The 22,829-nt window shown below is 48.1% G+C and overlaps 8 protein-coding genes across 8 annotated transcripts; 5 read left to right on the top strand and 3 right to left on the bottom strand.

Moving 5' to 3' along the window:
* Window positions 1–49: 49 nt before the first annotated feature.
* On the top strand, window positions 50–1,894 carry LY89DRAFT_689534 (uncharacterized protein). The gene is made up of 5 exons (XM_018215924.1): window positions 50–546; window positions 594–662; window positions 709–932; window positions 999–1,320; window positions 1,368–1,894. The coding sequence occupies exons 1-5, from the start codon at window positions 346–348 to the stop codon at window positions 1,668–1,670; spliced, it is 1,119 nt and encodes a 372-aa protein (XP_018064598.1). The 5' UTR covers window positions 50–345; the 3' UTR covers window positions 1,671–1,894.
* Window positions 1,895–2,356: 462 nt separating this feature from the next.
* Window positions 2,357–4,580, top strand: LY89DRAFT_254763 (uncharacterized protein). The gene is made up of 6 exons (XM_018206230.1): window positions 2,357–2,663; window positions 2,726–2,906; window positions 2,975–3,124; window positions 3,272–3,705; window positions 3,800–4,013; window positions 4,072–4,580. The coding sequence occupies exons 1-6, from the start codon at window positions 2,637–2,639 to the stop codon at window positions 4,344–4,346; spliced, it is 1,281 nt and encodes a 426-aa protein (XP_018064597.1). The 5' UTR covers window positions 2,357–2,636; the 3' UTR covers window positions 4,347–4,580.
* A 233-nt stretch (window positions 4,581–4,813) lies between these two features.
* Window positions 4,814–6,055, bottom strand: LY89DRAFT_700775 (uncharacterized protein; the record flags this gene model as incomplete). Its single annotated transcript, XM_018217145.1, has 2 exons — window positions 4,814–5,965; window positions 6,014–6,055. 2 exons carry the CDS (start codon window positions 6,053–6,055, stop codon window positions 4,814–4,816), a joined length of 1,194 nt encoding a protein of 397 aa, XP_018064596.1.
* A 539-nt stretch (window positions 6,056–6,594) lies between these two features.
* On the top strand, window positions 6,595–7,273 carry LY89DRAFT_723501 (uncharacterized protein; the record flags this gene model as incomplete). The annotated part of the gene is made up of 2 exons (XM_018218824.1): window positions 6,595–6,758; window positions 6,834–7,273. The coding sequence occupies 2 exons, from the start codon at window positions 6,595–6,597 to the stop codon at window positions 7,030–7,032; spliced, it is 363 nt and encodes a 120-aa protein (XP_018064595.1). The 3' UTR covers window positions 7,033–7,273.
* Window positions 6,739–7,561, bottom strand: LY89DRAFT_254681 (uncharacterized protein). Its single transcript, XM_018206229.1, has one exon. It carries the CDS (start codon window positions 7,365–7,367, stop codon window positions 7,149–7,151), a length of 219 nt encoding a protein of 72 aa, XP_018064594.1. The 5' UTR covers window positions 7,368–7,561; the 3' UTR covers window positions 6,739–7,148.
* LY89DRAFT_689531 (uncharacterized protein) lies at window positions 7,344–11,291 on the bottom strand. The gene is made up of 2 exons (XM_018215923.1): window positions 10,204–11,291; window positions 7,344–10,155 (listed from the first exon to the last, which is right to left on the bottom strand). Exons 1-2 carry the CDS (start codon window positions 10,898–10,900, stop codon window positions 7,757–7,759), a joined length of 3,096 nt encoding a protein of 1,031 aa, XP_018064593.1. The 5' UTR covers window positions 10,901–11,291; the 3' UTR covers window positions 7,344–7,756.
* Window positions 11,292–19,090: 7,799 nt separating this feature from the next.
* On the top strand, window positions 19,091–20,177 carry LY89DRAFT_689526 (54S ribosomal protein L4, mitochondrial). Its single transcript, XM_018215922.1, has 3 exons — window positions 19,091–19,530; window positions 19,589–19,706; window positions 19,757–20,177. Exons 1-3 carry the CDS (start codon window positions 19,121–19,123, stop codon window positions 19,991–19,993), a joined length of 765 nt encoding a protein of 254 aa, XP_018064592.1. The 5' UTR covers window positions 19,091–19,120; the 3' UTR covers window positions 19,994–20,177.
* Window positions 20,178–20,270: 93 nt separating this feature from the next.
* Window positions 20,271–22,595, top strand: LY89DRAFT_689525 (secretory pathway rab GDP dissociation inhibitor). The gene is made up of 9 exons (XM_018215921.1): window positions 20,271–20,385; window positions 20,552–20,579; window positions 20,651–20,675; window positions 20,730–20,766; window positions 20,833–20,883; window positions 20,928–21,273; window positions 21,321–21,869; window positions 21,919–22,073; window positions 22,123–22,595. The coding sequence occupies exons 1-9, from the start codon at window positions 20,368–20,370 to the stop codon at window positions 22,318–22,320; spliced, it is 1,407 nt and encodes a 468-aa protein (XP_018064591.1). The 5' UTR covers window positions 20,271–20,367; the 3' UTR covers window positions 22,321–22,595.
* The last annotated feature ends 234 nt before the right edge of the window (window positions 22,596–22,829 follow it).

Below are 22,829 nucleotides of genomic sequence, written 5' to 3'. Positions count from 1 at the left end.
CTCCTATAACCCGGTGCGCTTGGACTCAAAAAGGTCCGTGGGGCGGCTTGGATGAACACAGCCTACAGTACACAGGAGATCTTCATAGTCTTCAAAGGTCCAAGCCGTACCGAATCGTCCTTCAAAGCTGCTACGCTCAGACATACAAAACTCAAGATACCCACTGTCAAAGCCATCTGAATGCGGGAACTTGCAAACGATGGCTTAAGACGGTGTCCAAGTGATGCGCTGGACATTAACTTTCTGTCCTGCATTAGTTGCCTTAAGCATGCCATCCCATCTCTGCTTGGGATTGCAAACCTGCGACCCTGAATTCTCTTGTCTTTCTAGCTGCAAGTCTTGATCATGCAGCTGCCTCCAGAGAGTGTTCTCAAGTCTTTTCCGCCGTCGAACTTTGTCAATCCGGTGACTCGGGGGAATGCTAACATCATCTTGAACATTGTTCTATATTCTCTTTTGCTATGTTTCATGGGAATTCGAATTTTCACTCGAACATCTCTGAAATGTGTGTTCGGTGCTGACGACGTCTGCATTTTGCTAGCTATTGTATGTCCCTCTGACAAACATTCATCCTGCTGGACTAAGCCGATCAGGTTCCGACAACGATCTTTTTTATCATCAGCGTCCTTGCAGATGCGAAGTACTTATGGATTAGGCATTCAGTAATGACTCGTCATGGTTAAGTTTTCAGTATACTAACATTTGCAGTACGATATACCTGTGGATCATGTCCCAACTGGATTGAAGATGGTTCTCGGTGCCCAACTTGCCTTTGCTCTTGCCTGCACTTTGACGAAGCTTTCGATGTTGATGCTTGTTCGGAGACTGCTGGCAAGCTCAACACTTTTCTGGCGACGAGTAACATTACTGGGTATTTTAGTGGTTGCTACTCAAGGAAGCGTTTTCTGCATAACTGTGATTTTCCAGTGCAGGTTCGTATTCTTTTTAGCCTATGTCTGAACCGATCGAGCCATACCTTACTGATTTCCATTATGCAGACCACCTCAGGACTACTGGAAAGTTACTCCGGATCCGCAACCCAATTGTATCAACCAGGCATCCTCTCTCCTAGTAGCGGGGGTCATCAACACTCTCACAGACTTTCTCGCCGTTGTCCTCCCCATCCGAACAGTCTGGTGTCTTCAACTTCCGCTAAAGCAAACCCTTCTGATCATATTACTCTTTGCATTCGGGTTCATATCATGTGGGGCCGGTATCGCTCGCACATACTTCATGTGGGTTGTCACACAGACATGGGACAAAACCTGGGCCTCGTACCCGGTATGGATCACTGCTGCAATGGAGCTTTACATCGGAATGGTATGTCTGCTCATCTCCAAGAAAATGTTTCTTCTGACATGCAGCAGATATGTGCTTCGATACCAGCCACTAAGCCCTTCTTCTCAACATACCTGCCACAAATGTTCGGCTCTTTCTCTCCCAGCCAAACCGACCATTTCACCAGATCCCCTAAACGTCTCCAAAAGCGACCACATATGGACATTGTTGTCTTCGACGCCGAGAGTAACGAGGTACTTCCGTTCGAGAAAGGATCGCGGGCTTCGAGCAAAGGAAGTGCTCCTACGATTACATGCACGAACGGTAGTGATGTGGGTAGCACAGAAACCTTTGATCTTGAGAGGGGAAAATATTACATGCAGCAAGCTTGAGCATACGCAGACAGATCCGATGATCATAAGCAGCAAGACGCTGATGGATGGCACTTCGATTCTTACAATCATTCTGCACTTTTGGCAGTAAAACCTCCAAGGTACTTCATATACGCCGATATTGAAGAGAAGTGGAAATTGGAAGGCAGATATTTGAAGATTAGGGACGCATCTTGCACATAGCAGAGCATTAGATAATAATTTCAATATAGTTAATCTCGAGTCTTATCCTTATCCTTATCTGATTCAATTGATATCTCAAGCTTCAACTGTTTAGCGTCTGCAGCAGCCTCGCCTTATTAGCGCCAAATTTTTCAAGGTGTATAAGTTAAAATAAGCAAAATCATTGCCAACCCACGAGCAGCATGCCACTTAGGTCAGTGGTTCAGGTCACCGTGGGTTAAGAGGTGGAAAGGGAAACTAACGCCTGGCCCGCATACGAATGAGCGATCGCGACCAAAACTGCAAACGACACCGAGCAAGTTTTTCATGGCTACCCCATTTCGAAAGGTTAGACCGGATTTTTTGCCGCTCTGAAGAAGTAATTCTCGAGCTTTGTTTATCACTCTATCTGTTGTTGTTCTTTGTTTTTTTTTGGCTACTTTCGGCAAGAGGTCTTGAAGAGCTCGCTTAATTCTTATATAGTGTTTTCAATGGAACAAGACCACTTCCAATTGCAATCTGAACAAGTCAACACTTGAGAATGATAGGGCGTCTAAATCAAATTTGATTGTGAAAACTTAACAACTCCTCTGAAGAACATATGCACCTTCTTTACTCGTTGGCTACCTCGGGTGCCTAAAATTGTGGGGCTACATTTCGCGAGAACATCGCGCTATCAGCTGATGCCTCCTTTGCTGTGCCTTATTATACTCCACTCTTCTCCCCTTAAAAGCAGGAAAGGTCGTCTGTCCGAGCAATTTCATTCCATCTCTATTCACAATTGCTTCAAAATCGTTCTTTGCAATGACTCCCTTGCTTCGTCAACTTCAGGTAGTTCCGAACTTCTCTACAATTTCCTCATGAATTGCACATTCGATGCCTAATTCGTACAGATTTGGGGAGCACAGTGGCATCGCGATGATTATTTGAAGGTGCTCAACGACAAAATAGCATATTGGGCAAGAAAGCCATACCCTATGCGTGCCTTGCACCAAGAAATCGACGCCTTATTCGTTGATGACCCGCATCTTCTAGAGACGCTTGATCAGTTTCTAGTCGAGAAATTCCCGAAGCGTATGTTCATCAACTTCCTCTGCTCCAGTTCGGACCATCTTTGCAAGAACCACACTGACAAATCACAGAGATTGCCAAAGCTGAGGAAGCCAGAATTGAACAGGAAGAAACTCATAGAATAGCTTGTGAGATTCAAAGCGAGTCTAGACTCCTCACACTTCCTCGAGAAATTCGTGATAAGATTTGGGAAGAAGCTGTTATAGGTCAGGTCATTCACAGTAAGGCTTTTCTTGATTCTGATCTGTTAATCTTCTTGGGCTGGAGGTGTGGTTTCTGCATACCTTGATTCGCAACTTGTCCTTGTCGCCCCAAAACAGGCAGCTGCAGCCTCTGTGGACCAATCAAAGTGCTAATCCGCGGAACAGTCAGTCATACAGAAGCACATAGTCCGAAACGCCGTCGTCCGGGACGCCCCAAGAGAGCCAAGTTCCTCTATCACGCCTGTAAAGCCGGGCTTCATAGCTCAGCATGTCCACCCGGTCAAGGTGACCATATCAACTGCTCTACAGACGGGCCGAGTGACTTCCATGGCATCAGTCTCGTGTGCAGACAAGTCTACCTAGAGCTCCCCGCATCAGACTCAATGCTGTCGAACAACGCTCTCCAGTTTTCCGACCTTAACACCGCAGACCGTTTTCTCTTTGGTCTTGATGAAGATATCAGAGCGTCTGTGACTCATCTAAAGTTAGCGGTTCCTTATTCCTTGACTGGGCGAATTTATCCTCTCTACGGAGTCGCCATGGCTGATCCTTGGCAATCCATCTGCAATTATTACAGCAATCCGTGGGACAGAAAATCGGTAGGTTAATTCTTAGACAGCCTTGGACAGGATAGCACTTACAGTTGCTCTTATTGTGGTCCTCGAAGTACGGATTTGCTGACTTACTACAAAGTTGCGCATGTACCCCAAACCTAATGATCAGTCACATCTGCTCAGAGAACCAATACACTTCTACTACTCTGGATGCTATTACGCCCACAATAGGGACAGGCTATATAGAACGTGGCAAGTGGGTCGTGGGAACACGAGTTGGGATGTCACTATCTCAGAACTCAAATACAGAGGCTGTCCACGGCTCGAGGTAGCAATGGCATGTCCTACTGCGAGTAAGCTCCAAGGACCAATCAGATAGGAGTTGCTATTCTTGATACTAATGATGGGTAGAAGAGATTGCAAATGAAGCTTCCCACCACAGTTCAGCAGGTCTCTGGAGAACGGAATTTGAGACCCATCCTCAATCCTGGCTTATACCGCTATTACAGTTTCGAAATTACGACCAGTTGGGATTTCAATTCTACGACAAAGACGGAGTGAAGGATTTTCAGCCGGACTTCGTTGCTGCATTGAAGGAACACATTGCTGGGCTGCCGATTGGGCCTCAAATCTGTGCTTTCTTTGCAGGAGGAGGATATGCGAACGGACAAGCGTACCAATTATAGGCTCTTCATGTTGTTCTATTCGGGGCGCGGACAATTATTTCTAGCAAAGCTTATATATCCCCGAGAAAAGTGATCTACTTTATGATACTTTACTCTGTGCATTGGCTGAGTTTGTTCAGATAATAAGCCCTTCCAGGTGTTCCCCTTACCAACAGGGGACATCTGTCGTCCCTCTGGAAGTGACCAGCTTCGAACACTACATTCACGCAGTCATGAACTACAACGCCCCAAGTACTACATCTATTGTAATGAGGGTAATACAGAGGGTATGCTGTCCAGATTGCCAACTTTGCGATCTATCCCATAGAGTAAAGAATATGAAGTATAACGGGCTTCATAAATGTGTATGATAATGGCATGTTATCGTCTTGATGTGACAACAATCATGTTCCGAGTGCCTAAACAAACATCGCTTTGAACGCTTTGAATTGTAGGCAAAGTACGACTTGGAGAGATCAAAAAAAGTGTCAATCCATGACAAACTCCCAGAGATCCTTCTCATCCTCAACGTTCTCCAACACCCACCTCTCACCACTCTGCTGCCCAACCAAATCACCCTGCACCTTCAAGCTCTCCAAATTCAAATTACGCCTCACCCTCTCAAACAAACCCTTGAACGAGCCCTCGCTGAGATGAACACCTCCATTCGGAGGTTGATGTCTAGTCTTGAGTCCCAAACCTCCCAGCTGTATCGATTTTAGCGACTTTTGCTTCACGAGGAACGTCCCGAGGTCAGCAGCTGTGCTGGTAATTCCTCTTAAGGCGATGGTCTCGAGATGCCGGAACTCGTAGTCACTGACCCGGAAGGTGAAAAGGAGCTCCCGAATATCGATTTTCCTCCTTCCCATGAATTGCAGAGCCAGGGTCTGGAGCTGCGAGGCAGAGCGCATGCATAGAGATAGGTTATGGAAGGCTTGGGTCTGGTGCAGATTGTTTGGCATATCGCTGTAATCGATCGCTAGGGACAAGCTCGTCAGGGATCGGAATGCCCCTGACATGTGATGGATTGTAGCCGGTCTTTGGGCGAAGAATTCAAAAGGTAGACGGTCATGTGAGAGGGACTTGATACTGGCAATGGTGATATTCGAGGCTAATGCTGAGACGAGATTGGTAAAGCGTTCTGTCGTTGCGACTCTTGGCATAAGTCTGGTTGAGGGAATGCCCCAAATCTCCTTTAGCATTTCCGGATGCTCATCTTCTTGGAATGGACACGTCATGAGACTGACTTCAACGGTCTTGAGATTCGGTAAGAGGCTAAGGATCTCCATCAGAGCGTCCTTGTCACAAGCGGTTGGTAGGTAGCGCTCTTTCTGTGCTCGGAGATCGGCATAGGTAGACCAGACAGAGGTTTGCATATCCATCCGGATATCGGGGTCTTGCATATAGTTTAAGAAGTAGGTGTTGTGCCGAGCGTGGTACTCATTGACTTCTCCATGGAGGAAACTTAGAGTCTCGATTTTGAGCCGGAATCTGGGATTCTTGGCTAAAGTAGTAAGACGATGAATGTCATTTCGGTACGAGAGAGAAAAGAACGTGGGAGAGATAAGGTAATCTTCTCCTAACCCTCCCCAAAATCTTGACGTGAGGCGAAAGTTCTTCAAGGAAGGTATGTCGACGAACTGCAAGCATCAATAGTTATACGTAGGCGTTATTGTTGAAGTACTGACTGAAAGTATGGTTCTGCAAAGCTCAACAGGCAAGTTCTCCATCTAGAGAAGTCAGCTGAGTCAACAGACACATGGGACAAAATCACTGATTTAATAAATCTGGGAAGACTCTCAAACGATAACCTAGATTGTATCAAATTGCAAGTGATGATAATACTAACCTTTAATATACCGCCGTTTCCAAATTGAACTAGACTCTGATTCGCAAAGGGAATAGGTTGAATGTCCCACTTACGCCCCCAATGGCTCAAAGAATGCCCGGCAATAAAATCGTCGCTTGAAGAAGGAAAATCAACTGCTGAATTGTCAATTTTCAAAGAAGAAGAATCAAAAACTGAAGGGTGTGCGAATATATGAATTTCCTCAAGCACAGAATGGGAGGATGTCCGGTCTTCAATCTGCAAAGACATCATGCGAATTATTACCTCCCAACTTTGAGAGCAACAAGCGACACATAAACAAATAAACTCAAGGCACGCACTCACCTCTTTAATATATATACAAAGAAAAACAAATAGAAGCCGTACCCAAGAGGCTGAAGATAAAACGAGACAACTGAGCTGAGGAATGCAAGGCAAAGAATGAAGTCTCACAAGGCGAGCGGGCGGGGCATTTCCGAACCTCGCATCCAGATCCACCGAGCTCCTCTCATTCGCCAGGCCAGCTCTTCTCCAAACATCAAACGACATCTGCACCTCACAGCCTCGTGCTCGCCCTCCACAACCACAATGTCCTCCATGCTACAGTGAGTCAATCGCCCCTCCCTCCCTCCCTCCTCCACAGTTTCATGATCGCTGATCTCGCCTGTTCGTCTCCATAGGAGTTTCCGCAACCTCTCACCGAGGACGAGAATCGGTGTCGGCATCGCATTCCTCGCGTGGGGTACGATCGGTCTCTATATTTCTGATAACGCGGAGAAGAGGTTAGGGTTCGAGGCTACGGAGAAGGATCGTGAGGCTCTGGGGGTTGTGGTGCCGAGAATAACGGTTGTGGAGAGGGAGGGGAAGGGGGACAGTTGATGTGCGTGTGGCGGAGGAATACTGGAGAATGACATGGTATGATACTATATGATATTGGGGAGAAGGGAGGCCAGCGACGGGATTCCAGGCAGTCTGCGAAGATGTGTCTGTCCTATCTATCCTAAGTCTTGAGTGTGCTGTTCCAAGCTGGATTCCGGTCGAGGCTGGAGCTTGATGAAGGGCACAGCTTGTTGGAAAGCTGCCAGAGGCCAGCTCTCTGTGCAAGGAAATAGAAACCTGTAGGCTGAGCTAGATATTGAGCCTGGCAAAAGCAAGAGTCTGGCTTGTATTACGGTTCTTGCATGCTGCATATGGCCAGAGAGCCTTTGGGTCATCAGAATAATCTCTGCCTCAAATAGAAATGGGAGTTCTAATTTAATGCAAATTTCAGACTCAGTAGCAAGCTATTCATTGCTATCTACATTCTACGCACAACTTGCTCCAAGGCAAGATCCAAACTCACTAGCAAATCCGTGCAACAGCCCATCATGCAAAGCAACGTCCATCTATCTCAGCGCATTTTCGTAAGTCTAGAAAGCAAAAGTCCACCACCATGCAATAGCTCATCATTAAGATGACCCAACCTCGTGAGCACAATCAAGTGCCAAACTTTTCCATAGATGCATATGCATCAAACCATGTCCATGTGGCATGGGAAACGTATAAAAAGCAAGAACGCCCTCACGCAATGCAAATCCTCTAATATGTAGCCTCCCATCCATGTCTATGCCATTCCGCCTCCAATATTCGTATGTACACCGGTAACGGGCGAGTCTGCATCAGTCATCTTCCTGAACAATTGAGCCATGTCAAGGGTTAGGTCCATTGTTCCGTAATCTTTGTCAATGTCTGCCACTGAACCAAGTTCCTCTCCACGCTTGGCACTATCAGAGACGACCCAAGTCTTGACTGACTTGAGAATGCTCATGACTTGTGCAAAACGCTGGTCGGGAGCCATCTGCCAGTCCAATCCACGATTGCTCTTCATCAAGTACTTGGCGAGCCAATAGAAGTGTACCGCATCCCTACAAAATCCGAATCTGCGGTATTGTGTAGACGAAGGTGGGTATTGAGTCGCCATGTCATCATCCCATGCCTTCTTCCACTTATCGAACGCACCGTTGATAGCCTTTAGTGTTTGAGATGAATGGTTGAGCGAGTCTACAGGCGTCACTCTTCCACTCGTGTTGGCGCTGTGCGGTCCACTGCCGGTAGGATCGATTCCTCTGACCCAGTCATGCTGCAGAATGGGGGTACTCGAGCCACTGGAAGGGAATGACAATGGCTGACCCGACTCCAGCAGAGATGCTTGTCTCTGAGCAGTCCATAATTGCACATGCAACGCGTGTACAAGAATGAATTTCGAGTAGAGGTTCGTAGTTCCAGGGTGAATGTTGTAATCCATCAGAGCCTTCAAAGCAGCGTGCATTTCAGGTTGCTTTGGGCGACGACTTCCCTCAACATTCTTGTTTCGGGCAACGGCGGCACCATGGAGACCAAGAGCGCTAGCACATTCAGAACCAGAAGGCGCGTCCCAAGCAGCATCGTCCGCGGGCAGTGGAATGCGAATCTCGTCTCTCTCAAATAATGGGGAGGAGTTGAAATAGATGACCATCGCGGCATCTATGAGGAAGATCGTATACATCAAGCGTGAGCGCTTCTCTTGTTCAACCCAGGCATTCCAATCGAAGCTCGCAGCGTTGAAATTCTCGACTGTAACATTTGCTTGATGGAGAACGCTGAATGGGGTAGTCGTCATGGGTCTGGGCAAACCTGCTCTTCTAGCAAGCTCAGCAACCAGAGGGAATTCACGACGGGCCTTTTCGCGCTGCAATGGGGTGCCGTGCCATGTAAATAATACTTGCATCATGAACACCGCAGTAATTTGTTCCAGTTCGGATTTGCTTGCGCCGATGAGTTCACCACCGAATCCGGAGTCACCAGTTTGCTCCCTGGAAACAGCTGCAAAGACTTGAGAGTTGCGTTCAATCACCACTTTTGCAAGTTCCATCATTTCTCGAACTTGGGTTGAAGTCATGCGATTGGAATAAACAGCTCCTATGCAAATCATACTTAACAGCAGCCCGTCATATGCCTCTGCGATTCGGAAGGTTGGCATGTGGATGATCGGGAAGTGACCCTGGAAGCTGGAAAACTGCTCTAAGAAATGCTTAATGTTATCGGCAGAGAGGTATTTTCTGATGTCATTGCTCCGGCCAATGACCTGATTGTTGGGAAAGCAGAAATATAACAATCTACCTGAAATCTCTTCTAGGGGGTGATTTTGGAGATTCCAAGACGAGAATTGAGAAGGATTGGTGATGCCACTCGTAAGGCCAGGATAAACGCCGGGGAACGAGAGACCGTTGGTGATGTGGTTTAGAGAAGGTTCGTTCTTGATGATTGGTAGACCGTTCGCGTGGTGGTTGAGGGACGGTTCGGTCTTGATGGCTACGTGTGAGGTGGAGATATTTGGATTGTAGGGGTTGACAAAGTTGTTTTGTTGGTTATGGGCGAACATTTGAGGCCAATCTTGTCCGGTAGAGGAATGCGATTGCATGGTGGAACCGTTGCCATGAGAGGCATAATCATAGCCCTGACTGTATGAGTGGGTGTTTTGTCCCTGGGGTATACTGAACGACAGTGGAGTATTCATACCGGGAGGCATGGTGCTGGCTATTCCACCGGCATAGCCTTGATCGAAACTACCTCGATTCGATCCTCCTACACCGGGCCCATTCATGCCTCTTCCATCACGTCCCGCACCCATGCTGAGCTGCTTCATGCTGTTCGATCGGGACAACTGCTCAGCTTGCTCATCTGTCAAGTTCGAGCCAGCGTCAGGGACGCTACCATCGGGAATGACCCCAAATAATGGAATGCCAGAAGGCTGACCGGCCATGCCGTTGGTACCCATCAGATCATTCTCGTTTGACATTGAGTTGCTGCTCTTGTGGGGGCCTGGGTGCGACTTCTTCAAGTGTGCTTGCGCGTGGGACAAGTGGCTTGCACCTGTGGGATTTCCACGACGGATAGAACACTTCTGGAAGTGACGCTTCAAGATATCACTTCGCGAGAAAGTGTCTCGGCAAAGTACACACATGTATGGCCGATCACCAGTGTCTGCTCTCAATCAGTTCCGATTCTCAGAGGAAAAATTGGGGTACTTACGTCGCAGAAGATGACGCTTCAAGTGTTTAGCATGAAGGTATGTTTTTGTGCAGTGAGGGCAGGGGAATTTTCCATCAGCATCCTTGGCCGGAATCATTGCATTCTTGCCTGTTGCAGTTGCCGACACAGCTGGCCGACCCGGAGCACTGGGAAGAATGCCTCGTCGTCCTTGAGAGCCCACAACGTGAGTTGGTGGATCAATTTCTGGCATCATCATACTATTCTGGTAGGGAGATTGCATGCCCGACATGTGCTGGAGACCGTTTGGAGGCATGGGCCGCAGCGGTTGGGCTAATCGATTCTGCGCCGGAGCTGGAGCAATGGGTTGCGGATGAGACATGGCGGTGGGTGCCGAGTTCATCATCGGACCTGAGGTGCGGTAGCCTTGTGGTGCTTGCTGGTAGTTATTGCTGTACATCATCTGGTTTGGACGCTGCTGCTGTTGCTGTTGACCTTGCATCTGGGGGAATCCCATCTGATTCGCTGATCCAGGCGTATTCGGGGTCGCTGGAGTTCGTGGAGTATGCGGTGCGCTGCCGTAGAGGGACTGCATGGCATGCTGTGGAGCTTGCAGTGGGGGTAACGTATGTTGGGGGATGTTGGAGTTCTGCTGGAGTTGGTGTGGAGAAATCCCTGGAAGATTGCCGTATGGTGAATTGTTATTCAGAGCATTCGGGTTGTAGTGGGAAGTGTCCATAATCGAGAGTGGGGAAGGAAGGCGGGTGTTGATGTACTTGAGCGCAGGAACATTCGACGTGCCCAGACTTTTAGATCGCAAATCGAATGTCGACTAAAGACGTAGGAACTCTCCTCTCCGATCAATTCTGGTAAAGTGATGATGATCGAATCTCTGCAAGCGCAGACTCTGTGCCCTTGGTGGATAAATCCGGTATCAAGTGTCAAGCCGTGCTAGACTACCGTTGAAGGTCGAGGAAATTTTTTTGGACGTTGGGCTTGATTTGATGACGCCAGAGGTTGAGTGCGGAATAACTCGGTACGGGAGCCGCGTTCCAGTTCAATGAAGTCCACGACCAAACGATTTCGCGCTCCAACACGAAAGTTTCGTCGAGGAAAGAAAAAGCAAAAAAGTCGCGTCGATGTACTTGAGGCTCTTGAATGTTGATGCTGTCAAAGAGTAAAGTGGATCCCCAGAGACTTTATCCGTCCAAGTGGTCCACGGTATTCGGTGGGAGTGGAGGGTTGAAAGGAGGGTACGGCGGGAAATAAACGCGTGGTGGGGACGGTTGCGACTTTTGAGGATACGGTCGATCCACCACCAGGCAAGTCAGGTCAGGTCGGATCAGACACACAAACAAAAACACACCAGCCGCGCCGAGGACCCCCAACGCATCTGCCCCGTCTTGAATGGAAGCGTGTTGCTGAGTGCCGTGGGTGAGGAGAGAGGTCTGCGATGTCGAGTGAGCGGTGGGTGAAAGAGAGGAAGGAGAAACAAGAAGAGTCTTCCAGGCTCTGGAAATAAAAATTGAAATAAAAAATCTTTGGGAGAGAAAACAAGAAGGTAGGACGGACGAATCTTTGATGGCGGGCAACAGACCGACCAGGGCCCAGGTCAGGTCGACTCGTCATGCCGCTTTTACACCATGGGGAGCGAAGCCCGAGCCGACACGACTCGACTCGACTCGACTAATTGCTGGGATGCGAGGACGTGTGCGAAGCTACTGAGGAGGGGACTGGCGAGGGTAATTCGAGGGTCAAGAGGAGGGTCAGAGGCTTGATGAGGGGTCCTCGGTTTACCAGATTTCAGTCTATCAGATTCTACTGTATGTATGTACTGTTTTGTGTATGGCTTCATCGTTTGTTACTCACTCACTTACTTCTCTGTTCAGTCTTCCACTGGCGTCTGGAGCCATTACCCTTCCTGGGCCGAGCGCGTTCACGGTTGCAAATGCACGACACGCCTGACTAGGGAACATACAGCTACTACTACTAAGTACGTATGTGAATTATTATTCTTATTTGTTCACCACGCATCCCATCACTTTCATCAGCAGGACTAGTACCCTACTACCAGGAAGCAGACGCCGACGGCAACGGAGCTGGCTGGCCTCTCATACAGCCAACGTCGTCTTCGACCCCTGCCCGCTCATTATTTTCGCCGAGCTTTCAGCGCGGAGGCGAGCTGCCCCTACTAGGCATAGAGCCATGCCATGCCATGCTCATGCTATGCCATGCCAGCAGGAAATAATAATGCTGGCATGAACTGACACCGCCGACGGGCATTCAATCACATTACTCAGAACAGTGCCAGTTCACGACGATGGCCGTGGCAAGTTCCGCTCCGTGCGGTAGATGCGGTGTCCAATCATGGTCCGACGAGAGAGAATGGTCTGGTTAGGTGCTGCAAGACGTCTACCTTTCTACTTTCTGTTAGTTAGCCGGGCCATGTTGAATGAAGCTTCTCCTTTCGAGCCATTCGACGACTACCGTACTATGATCTATTGCTGGTGCTGGCGTGCATAAACCGATGCAGGTGAACTACCAAACTATTTGTCTTTGCTGTTCGGGACCGCAGCCGCCATGACGCATGCCACCAGTCGTTCGGTTTGAAAAGCGATGGAAAGCTGGCTCTCCAAATTCTATCAAATCATCGACCTCCAAAGCACAACTAAATCCGAGAACGAGCTTGTTACAGCTCATCCCCCAAAACACCTGTTGACGTGGGCATTCGCAAGCGCAAATCCCTTCTCACTTCTCATGCTGGACAATGACAACTCCTCCACGACGTCCCTCCATGCTGCCAAGAACTGAGATGTGGGAGTGAAACCGAGAAAGGCCGTTGTTGACAAGCAGAAACCTAGGGGCGCGAGTGAAGTGAGGTGAGAGGTGAGGTGAGCAGAGAAGGAGTCTGCCAAAACTCGCTCGTCGTCAACCGTTCACGTCCACTTTTCCAGGTCCGCCAATCGAGGTTTCTCTTCCTGCAGCCCGAATCCCTACTTCCGACCCCTACCTTGCCTTTGCCTTGCCTTGCCTTGCTTCGACTAGAGTGCCTATCTCCTTCCAACATCCTCGACATCTTTCACGATGCTCCTGGGGAAGATCCTCAGTCTTCACGATGGAACGCTGCTTACAGGTTCTGAAATCACACGACAAAGAGGAGTTCTCTCCGTTCTGGTTTCCCCCTTGAGACTCGAGACTCGAGCATCTCGAGTGCCGCTCGCAACATCCGTTCGATGACGACAAGCTTTGCCCTCGATGCGAACCTAATCGGCAGGTTTGCCGAATATTCGGCTCAGGCAAAACCAGCGTGAAAGCCACGCCCGCCATCCTGAACTAGCCTCGACCCTGACGCCTTCGCAGTGGAAATCCCGACGGGAAGAGCACACAGGGCACTCACGCAACGAGTCAATCCCTCTTTTTTCTTCTAGAATAAAATACTTGACAGCGATGATCGGCCGTAACGTTGTGGTGGTAGTGCTGTTGGTGGCGGCAAAGCCAGGACATGGAAGGGCGGTCGACGACACTTTAGATCACCGCATCGGAGTGAGGCGAGGTGAAGGCGGTACGGAGGTACAAGCAACTGACTGACTGACTGACTGGGAACAACGCAGGTTGCACAGCGTTCAGCAGCAGCGTTCCAGCAGTTAGGAGACCCCGTGGCTGCGGCAGCTTATCGACGAGGCGGCCAAGGGTTGAATCACTTGCGCTACGCCTCAGCTTTGATTGATTAGGGCTTGCGGCTTCCGGCTCGCCGTGAGATTTGATGGGATCATGCTGCTAATGCTCCTTACGATCCTTTGGGAATTTCTTGTGAATATTTCATTATTGATTATCTGGGAACGCACACCACCGGCAGTCCAGATCCGCTACCCGATTGCGTTCATTCAAAAGCGCTGAAAATGGCCGTGGTGCCACTTCCCCAACTATTGCAAGGGTCTCCTCTTGTCTGCCCTGGTTGACAGCTCAGATTCACTGATGAGCACCTGGGTTGGCCGGCATGAATGAGAGTTTCAACAGCTTCATCGTCGCTGTCGAGCGTCGTCGTCTTCGTTATGTCTTTCCCTTGCCGCTTGTAGACCAAGCAAGCTTGTCACACCATGCCCACGACCTGGGATAGATCTACCGATCTTCTACCGCCGATTCATAAGGATGAATAATAATCTCTGCGCTCTGCTGGCGCCATTTCATGATTCTTCTCGAGGTTTAGTCTAATTGTCTCCGAAGGCCGCGCAATGTGCCATACTCGAACGGGTTTCTCTTCAGCCATCTTGGCCTCTGGTTCTCTTTCACACCTCACCCCTTCGGACATAACGCCGTATCTTGCTTCCATTGTCATTTGTCGGCTTACCACAAACGCGGTGTGCTCCGACTAATTTGTATTGATTCGTCTCAACCTTCTCACGTCTGGAAAATATTGTGCAGATCATTCCGTAGATCACGCATCGAATCATCAAAGGCTCCATCATGTTGGTCGAACATTTGTTCCATCCTTCACTGTCCAAACGTGCCAAGCGCGCTGGTCAGGCCGGAGGATTTCCTCTCTTGGGACTGCAGATGTCTCTCTGCCAAGCTGAAGAACAGCCAGATGCTTGCGGGAAGCATTGATTCGCTGATTGCAATGCCATTTCCCCGACGTATTCGAGGCTGAGGGAACAATAGAGGGAGTGGCTGGGAGCCAAAGCCTCGTCATTCCGGTGATACTTATTAATATTTCCAGGACGTGGTGGACGTGGATAGTGATCACGAAATGCAGGGTCTCAGGTTGTCCCGGGGTAAGCAAGTGGAAGTGGGTTGGGAGCAGCTGCATGGACCAGCTTATCAACCACAAAACAGAATCCCCAGGGGTGTGTTCGCTTGATCTAGCTTGACCTAATCCTGGACCTGGCGACCTTGACCATGCCCCGACGCTCATCCATGTCGGGGACGCATCGTCAAAAAATCGTGTGGTTTGTTTTTGGGGGAGGCGCGCGGTTTCCGCTCTGTGGATTTTTGAGACGAAAGAACCCGAGTGGTTTCTGGTGCTGCCTCAAGGCCCATACCATCTCCACTTCCCGCCGCGAGTCATGATATGGCTCGTGCAGAAAGCCTCTCGTCGCGAGAGTAAAGTGGGCTGGGCGTTGACGACAACGTGGGATGATGCACGGTAGGTTCTGCTCAGAGATTGAATTGGGGATAGGTAAGTATATTTCATCTGAACTTTGTTACTTTTGACTCTGCCCGGATTTTTGGGCCTGACATGCATTGCAAAGTCTTTTTCTTTGACGATCTTGTTCAAGCAATTTCTTAAACTTTCATGACTCTTATGAATGTCAAGCAATGCTCCTCCTGGCGGATCTTGGCAAGACTTGCTAGGTCGCAGAGTGTCTGGGTCACATTGTGATTCCTGTCCGGAAAAATTACCTACAAGAATCCTTAGATACTTGTCAATTGGTTTGTATATCTTTATGTTTTCTTCCTCACGTGTACTAGATGCTAAGTATCGTATCGAATAGAACACTCCATTGTTCGCGGCCGCGACTCCTTACACAGACACTGTAATTCCTGTGCTACCACAAAATGGTTCATCGTCAAGTTTCATTTTTAACATCTACTTCCTGCTTCATTATACACTCTCGTTTTCATAGATGTCGATCCTTTCGTTCTTGTCTGCATTGATTCTCCATCAGCAAGACTTCAGCCGCGACCGATACCCTTCATTTAATTGATCTTTCGTCAATCACTCGCTAAACATGCATTCACCCCTTTTCCATGTAGCCGTTGCGGCTCTGGCAACTCTTACGGTAGCGAGAACAGATCTTTCTACATGTTTTTCTTCCGAGACTGTCATTGATTGGGGCGCAAGTTACATCTACAGTACTGAATTCCTGGAACAGGAGAGATCTGCTCTTTGATCGATCTCGGAAGGGAGACGAGCACCACCAGCGACAACGGTCCCAGGTTGTCCTCAATACGTGGTACGGCAATGCCTGCAGGTTACAATGGTGGTTCTATTGCTGCATCTTCAACTTCTACTGCAAGCGCCAGCTTTTGCCATTCCTCGGCCATGATCACTGAATGTCCAACCACATCTGCAGCGATCTCGCAACAAAAGACAAGTTCAGTCATCACTTCGCCCTCGGTTGTGTCATCAGGCTCGGTCTCTTCGGCGGTACTCTCACATCACTGACCGGAACAACAGCGCTTTCTGAATCTCGAGCCGTGTCTTTGTATGCAGGTGGCACGCAATCAGCAAAGTCTTCCTTTTCTTCCAGTGCTGCCGCTGCCACATGAAATTCGGGAGCAAAGATTGGAACCGAGTATGTTGTGCATAGAATTGTTGGTGCTGTGGCGGCTGGTCTGCCGTTATTTTATGGTTGAAAAGCAGTCTCACGACATTAGACGTCGGACACAATTTTCACTTCGGCAGAACTAGACGGCCTCGTGTTTACAAGTGGCAAGTAGATGTGGTGCGAAGTCGGAAAGTTTTTGCATCGAGGCGGTGGCGATTTTGAGTCGTCTGCATTAGGAACGGTTACACAAGACGGAACAAGCATCGTATAATCATACCAAATTAGGCACTATTTGCCTCCCTCTGAAGCAAGAAAAAAAATTCTGCCAAGCAAGGTAATTTTTTCTCTTCAAAATCATTGCTGATAAATGTTTAGAAAATTTGTTGGGACTGGGAACCAATAACTGCAGCGCTGACGGTGTCGAACACGAGGTTCTTGTTCGGAGCCGGCGGCGATTTCGTTCCGTGACGTTTAGCCTGCTTTCTGAGATATCGTTCTGTTTTTGATGACGGGCGTGTTATTGCTGCTTTATGGGGGCCGTCAAGGTTGGAGGGATTCAGATGTTATTGGTGAGTGCGTAAAGACGAAGAAGCAGGTCGTTGAATTGGGTGATGGGTGCGATTTGCAACAAAAATTGTTTCCATGTTGGGGGCAGACCGGGCGTGCTTGTGATTTTCATGTGAAGGTGCCTGCCTGCCTTCTTACATATCTCATCGTTTCATTTCACTTCTCTCTGTAAAAACTGCAGTGCAATGGGATCTTTACTTTTCAATCAGTGTTAGTCGTATTGAAAATGTCTGAGAATTCCATTACATTTTACAGACAAGTGTTGGAGGTTTTGGAATTTTCGCCCTGATAACTCCTGCATTTTGAACAATTTTTTGAACAATCTCTGTATATTTCCTCATATATTAAAGCAGAGTTGTAATTCTCGAGATCCAAATCTATAAAGTCAACTTTCCAAATCTTGATTTCAGTGATGTTGGTCATCGAGAACCCATCTTTGTTGAGCGCTCAAGAGCTTGTGTCAAGCCAGCCGGGAGTTTCGTCACAGGAGTCACTTGGTGGTAATTCTGATATTTCGAGAATACAACTGCGCATCTTCTTGGTGTGTGCTCAGGATGGACATCAGGCTAATTAAGAATTGTTTTTTGACGTTACTCGCCAGAATATCTCAACAGCATTCTTTGATCTTGATGATCAACTCTTCGGCGCTCAAGATAACCAAGACACTCAAGCTGGCCACTGTTGCCGGAACTATGAGGGAAGTCTCGCCAAGCTTCCTTATGAAGCCTTTGAAGTCGTTCAATCCAGTGTTGTTGCTAGAGACTCACCTCTGCTAGAACTCCGAGGGAACGCCACCGAGTTAATGATGGTGGAGTTCCCATCGGTGATTTCAGGACGATCCCTTGGGATTTGGTAGAATCCATACTTGTTTGGATATACCTGCTCAAGGTAATACCTTAGAAATTCATATGTCCCAAAATTGCTCCCAATCATGAACCGAAACGTCGATTTTTAGGTTCGGTTTATGTTCAAAGTAGGCATTGCTAGGGGTTTTGGTAGGTTACAGTTGATCTACGGCCTTCATCGATTTTCTGCCCCATTCACTATTCTTAGAATATGGAACCTGAATCTTGAGCTCCTTCTCGACGCAAGTTACAACTGATACCACAGACCTCGAAGAGCGGCTAACTCGGCAGGAGAGTCAAGATGGATTCTCCTATTCACTCACTAGAATGTTTGAAACAACGACTAATCTGCATATTCGTGTGAATGATAGAATTGAACTCGGTCATCATTGTTAATGGTAGAATCATGGTTTGATCTCAAGTGTAGAACCTCATCGTCAAATCAAATATTCGTGCTCAGCTAGCCATCTGCTGTCACTACTTGCATCCTCTTTTTCGCTTGATTTGACAACGCGTATCTGTTCTTGCTCAATACTTCATGATACTTTTCTAAACTTCACTTCACTTCATTCCCAGAAAGACGAACACATCCCGAGCAGGTCCTCGCACGTGTTCTGCAATTATCCACAAATAATAGCAAGCTCCCCTCAAAATGCAGACTTATAACCTTTCTTTGAACTCTCCACTACGAGACGTTGCCAACTGCCCTCTGATAGCAACAAACGAATATGAATTTGACTTCAAGGACTAAGGCTGCTACAACGGAACGAGACTGGGCTCAATATGGACAAGGGGACATTTGGTGTAAACTTCGAGGCTTGAGAAAAGGCTCTCCTGATATAAAATTAAATGACAAATTTTTAGTTGTAATTGCTCCACTTATGTAATCAACAACATGCTCATCTAATAATAAAGAGATACGATTATGAACAGAAAGACCTTTTCACAAAATGAACTTCCTGGTATCACCGGGTTCAGCAGTGATGCTGGGAAGAGCTCGACTAGTAGACTCGAATGAGGGGGTGTGAAGTTGAAAAATGAACTTGATTCTTAGAATGACATAAGCAGGATTTTATTGCTGTAGCCCATAGTGTGAATACGATGTGTAATAAGAACATACTTATGTGAAGTGTGAAATGGTCGAGCTCAAGGAACATGTAAGCTAGTTCGGCGCACGCTGGTGCACGGACCAAACCCTTTTGCTCTGTGCCTTAGGCGCAGCTAAAATTTATATGCTGTAGAAGCTGTCTCCATTGGAATCGACAAGCACCTCTCACTATGTCGACGTCCACAGCTTTACGGCCTGCTGTGAGAAGCATTCTGAGATCGAGCAGATCGAATCAACTTCCCCCGGCGTTCCTCCTTCCTTCGCTCTTCGCCCCTAAGCAGCAATGCTCTCCTTTCTCTACCAGCACATTGAACTCCTACCCGCGAGACAACAATCGCGAGCGAGGTGTTTCTACCCAGCGACGCACTGGTCTCCGACAGCCGGTCTCCGTGTCAAAGACTCCTCTCCCACAGCCTGTCCTCGATGAATCGAAGCGCTCGAAGGTCGAGGTGGATCCTGACCATGGCCTCTACCAGTTCTTTCACAGTAAGGAGAAACCGATGAACACGCCAGACGAGGACAGTGATCATGGAAGACCATGGTGTGTGGAGGAATTAAGGCATAAAAGTTGGGAGGACTTGTAAAAAGGCCTGTTGATCTTACTTTTCGAACAACCTTGCTAATTTACGGCTTTCTAGGCACGCCTTGTGGTGGGTATCAGCGAAAGAGAGAAATCGCATTGCTACAGAGACTTATGAGAGGAAGAGGATAGAGGCTGGTTACGGCGACTACGAATCCGAGAAACGGGATGTTACTGTGAGTTTTATACTATATAAGTGGTTTGGGATGATGCTGACTACTTGCAGGTGAGGCGGACACAGAGAGCTATCAAGCAAGTTCTTACAGAGAGATACTATTCTTGGAGGGATGCGGAGAATGTTGCAAAGAGTGACCCAGAGATCAACCTGTCTGGGAAGGGCCCTATCTACACGCCAACCGATTTCATCGAAGACGAGATCACGCAACACGAGGCAGAGCCATCTGCAGAACCTGCTCCAAAGTCGGAAGCGAAGCCTGAACAAATATCTACGCCGAGTGCTTAAGTTTGCAAGGCCTGCGAGAGTAATATGCATGGGTTGAAGATTCGTAGCAGAGATGACGTTGGGAATATGTAACATAGGTTGGACAAATCAGCTGTATACCCAACAGCTACCGGAAGGCCACTGTAGATGAAGCTGTATCATACATCATGTAAAATAAATTTCGATCCACAATGGGTCTTGCAACACTTTGATACACTTTGCGTTGGCATGAACGTTTGGTGACCGCTTTACTCCCTGTCCCGAAAGCCGCTAGTGGGGTCCAGGTCAAGCGTACCTACCTGACCGCAACGAACAACAAATTCTTGTCTTCTGCGAACCTAACTTCTTGTCTCGTTTCTCTTAATTCCCAAAATTCCCCGAATCAAATCGCCAATATGGATGAAATCGCGCCTGTAGGTTCTCACTCCCCAAGGAGAGAAGCTCCTCTTTGCTCTTGTCTCGAGTCCTCGTCCGCGAACACACATCTGCATGCCAACCGGTCTTGCTGCTCCTGGGATAAGCTTCAATGTATTGCCAAATTTATGCAGAAGCTATACTAACATCTGATCCTCAATACAGGAATACGATGTGGTGGTAATGGGCACTGGTATGAACGACAATCCTACCCCGCTATGTGAGGGGCATCGAGATCAAGAGGCTAACAGCGTTCACTTGCAGGTTTGACAGAATGTGTCCTTTCTGGGTAATTTACATAAAGGCAGACCTAAGTTGGTATGCGGGCTAATCTGGTACATAGAGTTCTGTCGGTCAAGGGCAAGAAAGTCCTGCACATTGTGAGTACATAACTTTCCCCCTGCACTCTTGTTCTTCACTGGATACTTACCACAGTTCATTCCTAGGACCGAAACGATCATTATGGTGCCGAAGCTGCTAGCGTCAATATCGAGGCCGTAAGTTGCTACATCGTGTGGGAGGCGGCTCTGATCTCTGGTAGCTCTTCAAGAAATATGGCAACTACAGCAAGGGCGAGGAGCCGTGGAAGAAGTACGGCCGTGTGAACGACTGGAACATCGACCTTGTACCGAAGCTCCTTATGTCCAGCGGCGAACTTACGAACATCCTCGTATCAACGGACGTTACAAGATATCTCGAATTCAAGCAAGTGGCTGGAAGTTATGTACAACAAGGCAATGGCGCTAAGGCTACGGTTGCTAAGGTGCCATCGACCGCTGGTGAAGCTCTCAGATCCTCTTTGATGGGCATATTTGAGAAGAGAAGAATGAAGTCTTTCATTGAATGGGTTGGCACGTTCAATGAGGCAGATACTGCTACTCACTATGGTATACGATCCTTAGCTGATGATGGTCATCTTATGCTGACGGAGAAGGTCTCAACATTCGAACGTGCTCCATGAAGGAGGTCTACGATAAGTTCGGCCTCGAGGCTGGTACTCGGGATTTCATTGGTCATGCAATGGCTTTGTATCAGACAGATAGCTACATCAACGAGAAAGGCGGTGCTGTGGAGGCTATCCAACGCATTCATCTCTACGGAACCTCTGTCTCTCGGTACGGAAAGTCGCCATACATCTACCCTCTCTATGGTCTTGGAGAGCTGCCACAAGGTTTTGCACGTCTATCAGCTATCTACGGTGGAACTTACATGTTGAACACCAACATCGACGAGATCATCTATGAGGGTACTAAGGCAGTTGGTATCAAGGCAACCATGCAGGACCGAGGTGGAGAGGAGCCCATGAAGTTCACCACCAAGTGCAAGAAGATTCTCGCGGACCCTTCATACTTTCCAGGCAAGGTTCAGGTCACAGGTCATGTTTTGAAAGCCATTTGTATCCTAAACCATCCCCTTGCCGGGACCGACAACAGTGATTCGGCTCAACTTATCATCCCACAGTCCCAAGTCGGACGCAAGAACGGTGCGTCAGATCTTATCATGTATGACATACAGCAGACTAATTTCAATAGATATATACATCGCCGTCGTCTCTAGTGCCCACAGTGTCTGTCCCAAAGGATACTATATCGCTATTGTCTCCACCATCGCTGAGACGACCGCGAACCATCACCTCGAGCTTGCACCTGGCTTCGAGCGCCTGGGGAAGATCGAAGAGAAGTTTATGGTGAGTTTTGCATGCCTGTTTAGCACTTGGCTTAGCTAACCTCAATTAGGGCCCCCCTATTCCCCTCTACGAGCCACTTGAGAGCGGAGTGAACGACAACATTTTCATTTCCAAGAGCTACGACGCAACCAGCCATTTCGAGACCACTACAGATGATGTCAAGGACATCTACCGTCGGGCTGAGGGCCATGATCTTGTTGTTGAGGGGTTGAGAGAAGGAACGAACTTGGTTGGTGACAACGAGTAAGCGAATACGGAGTACAAATACATAGATACGGGACACGGAGGACGTTCTATCTTGGCATTATGAATTTGACGAATGAAGAACAGCGATTTTCAGTCCAGCAGTGGACTTTCCTCAGTGTGACAGATTTTTCTTCTAACCAGTGCTTTTCAGCTTCTAGGGGTGGCGAGTTTGATATATAGCGAGTTTCTCAGATAAGTGAAAGGTCGTCCATCGGACCATACTCCAGCACCTCTTTCAACGAAGAATGTAAATGGATCTCGACAACGGACGCTAGGGATGTCTTATACGATTTACGTTCAGAGATTCTGCCAAGTAAGATTCCTTCAAGACCATGATATCAATGACACTGCGAGATTGCTTCCTCGCCATGTCATGCAGGGTCATGTATGATACAATGCCTGTGATGTCGTACTAGATCGTTGATAATTCAACCTCGTCATAGACTAGGCATTTCGTGTAGCCATGAAATCAGTACCACCCCAAGATCAATATCGGTTCGAGGGCAGGAC

This window comes from Mollisia scopiformis (assembly GCF_001500285.1).
Source record: "Mollisia scopiformis unplaced genomic scaffold LY89scaffold_26, whole genome shotgun sequence".
Taxonomy (NCBI): Eukaryota; Fungi; Ascomycota; class Leotiomycetes; order Helotiales; family Mollisiaceae; genus Mollisia; species Mollisia scopiformis.
This window is presented reverse-complemented; position numbering and strand designations above follow the sequence as displayed.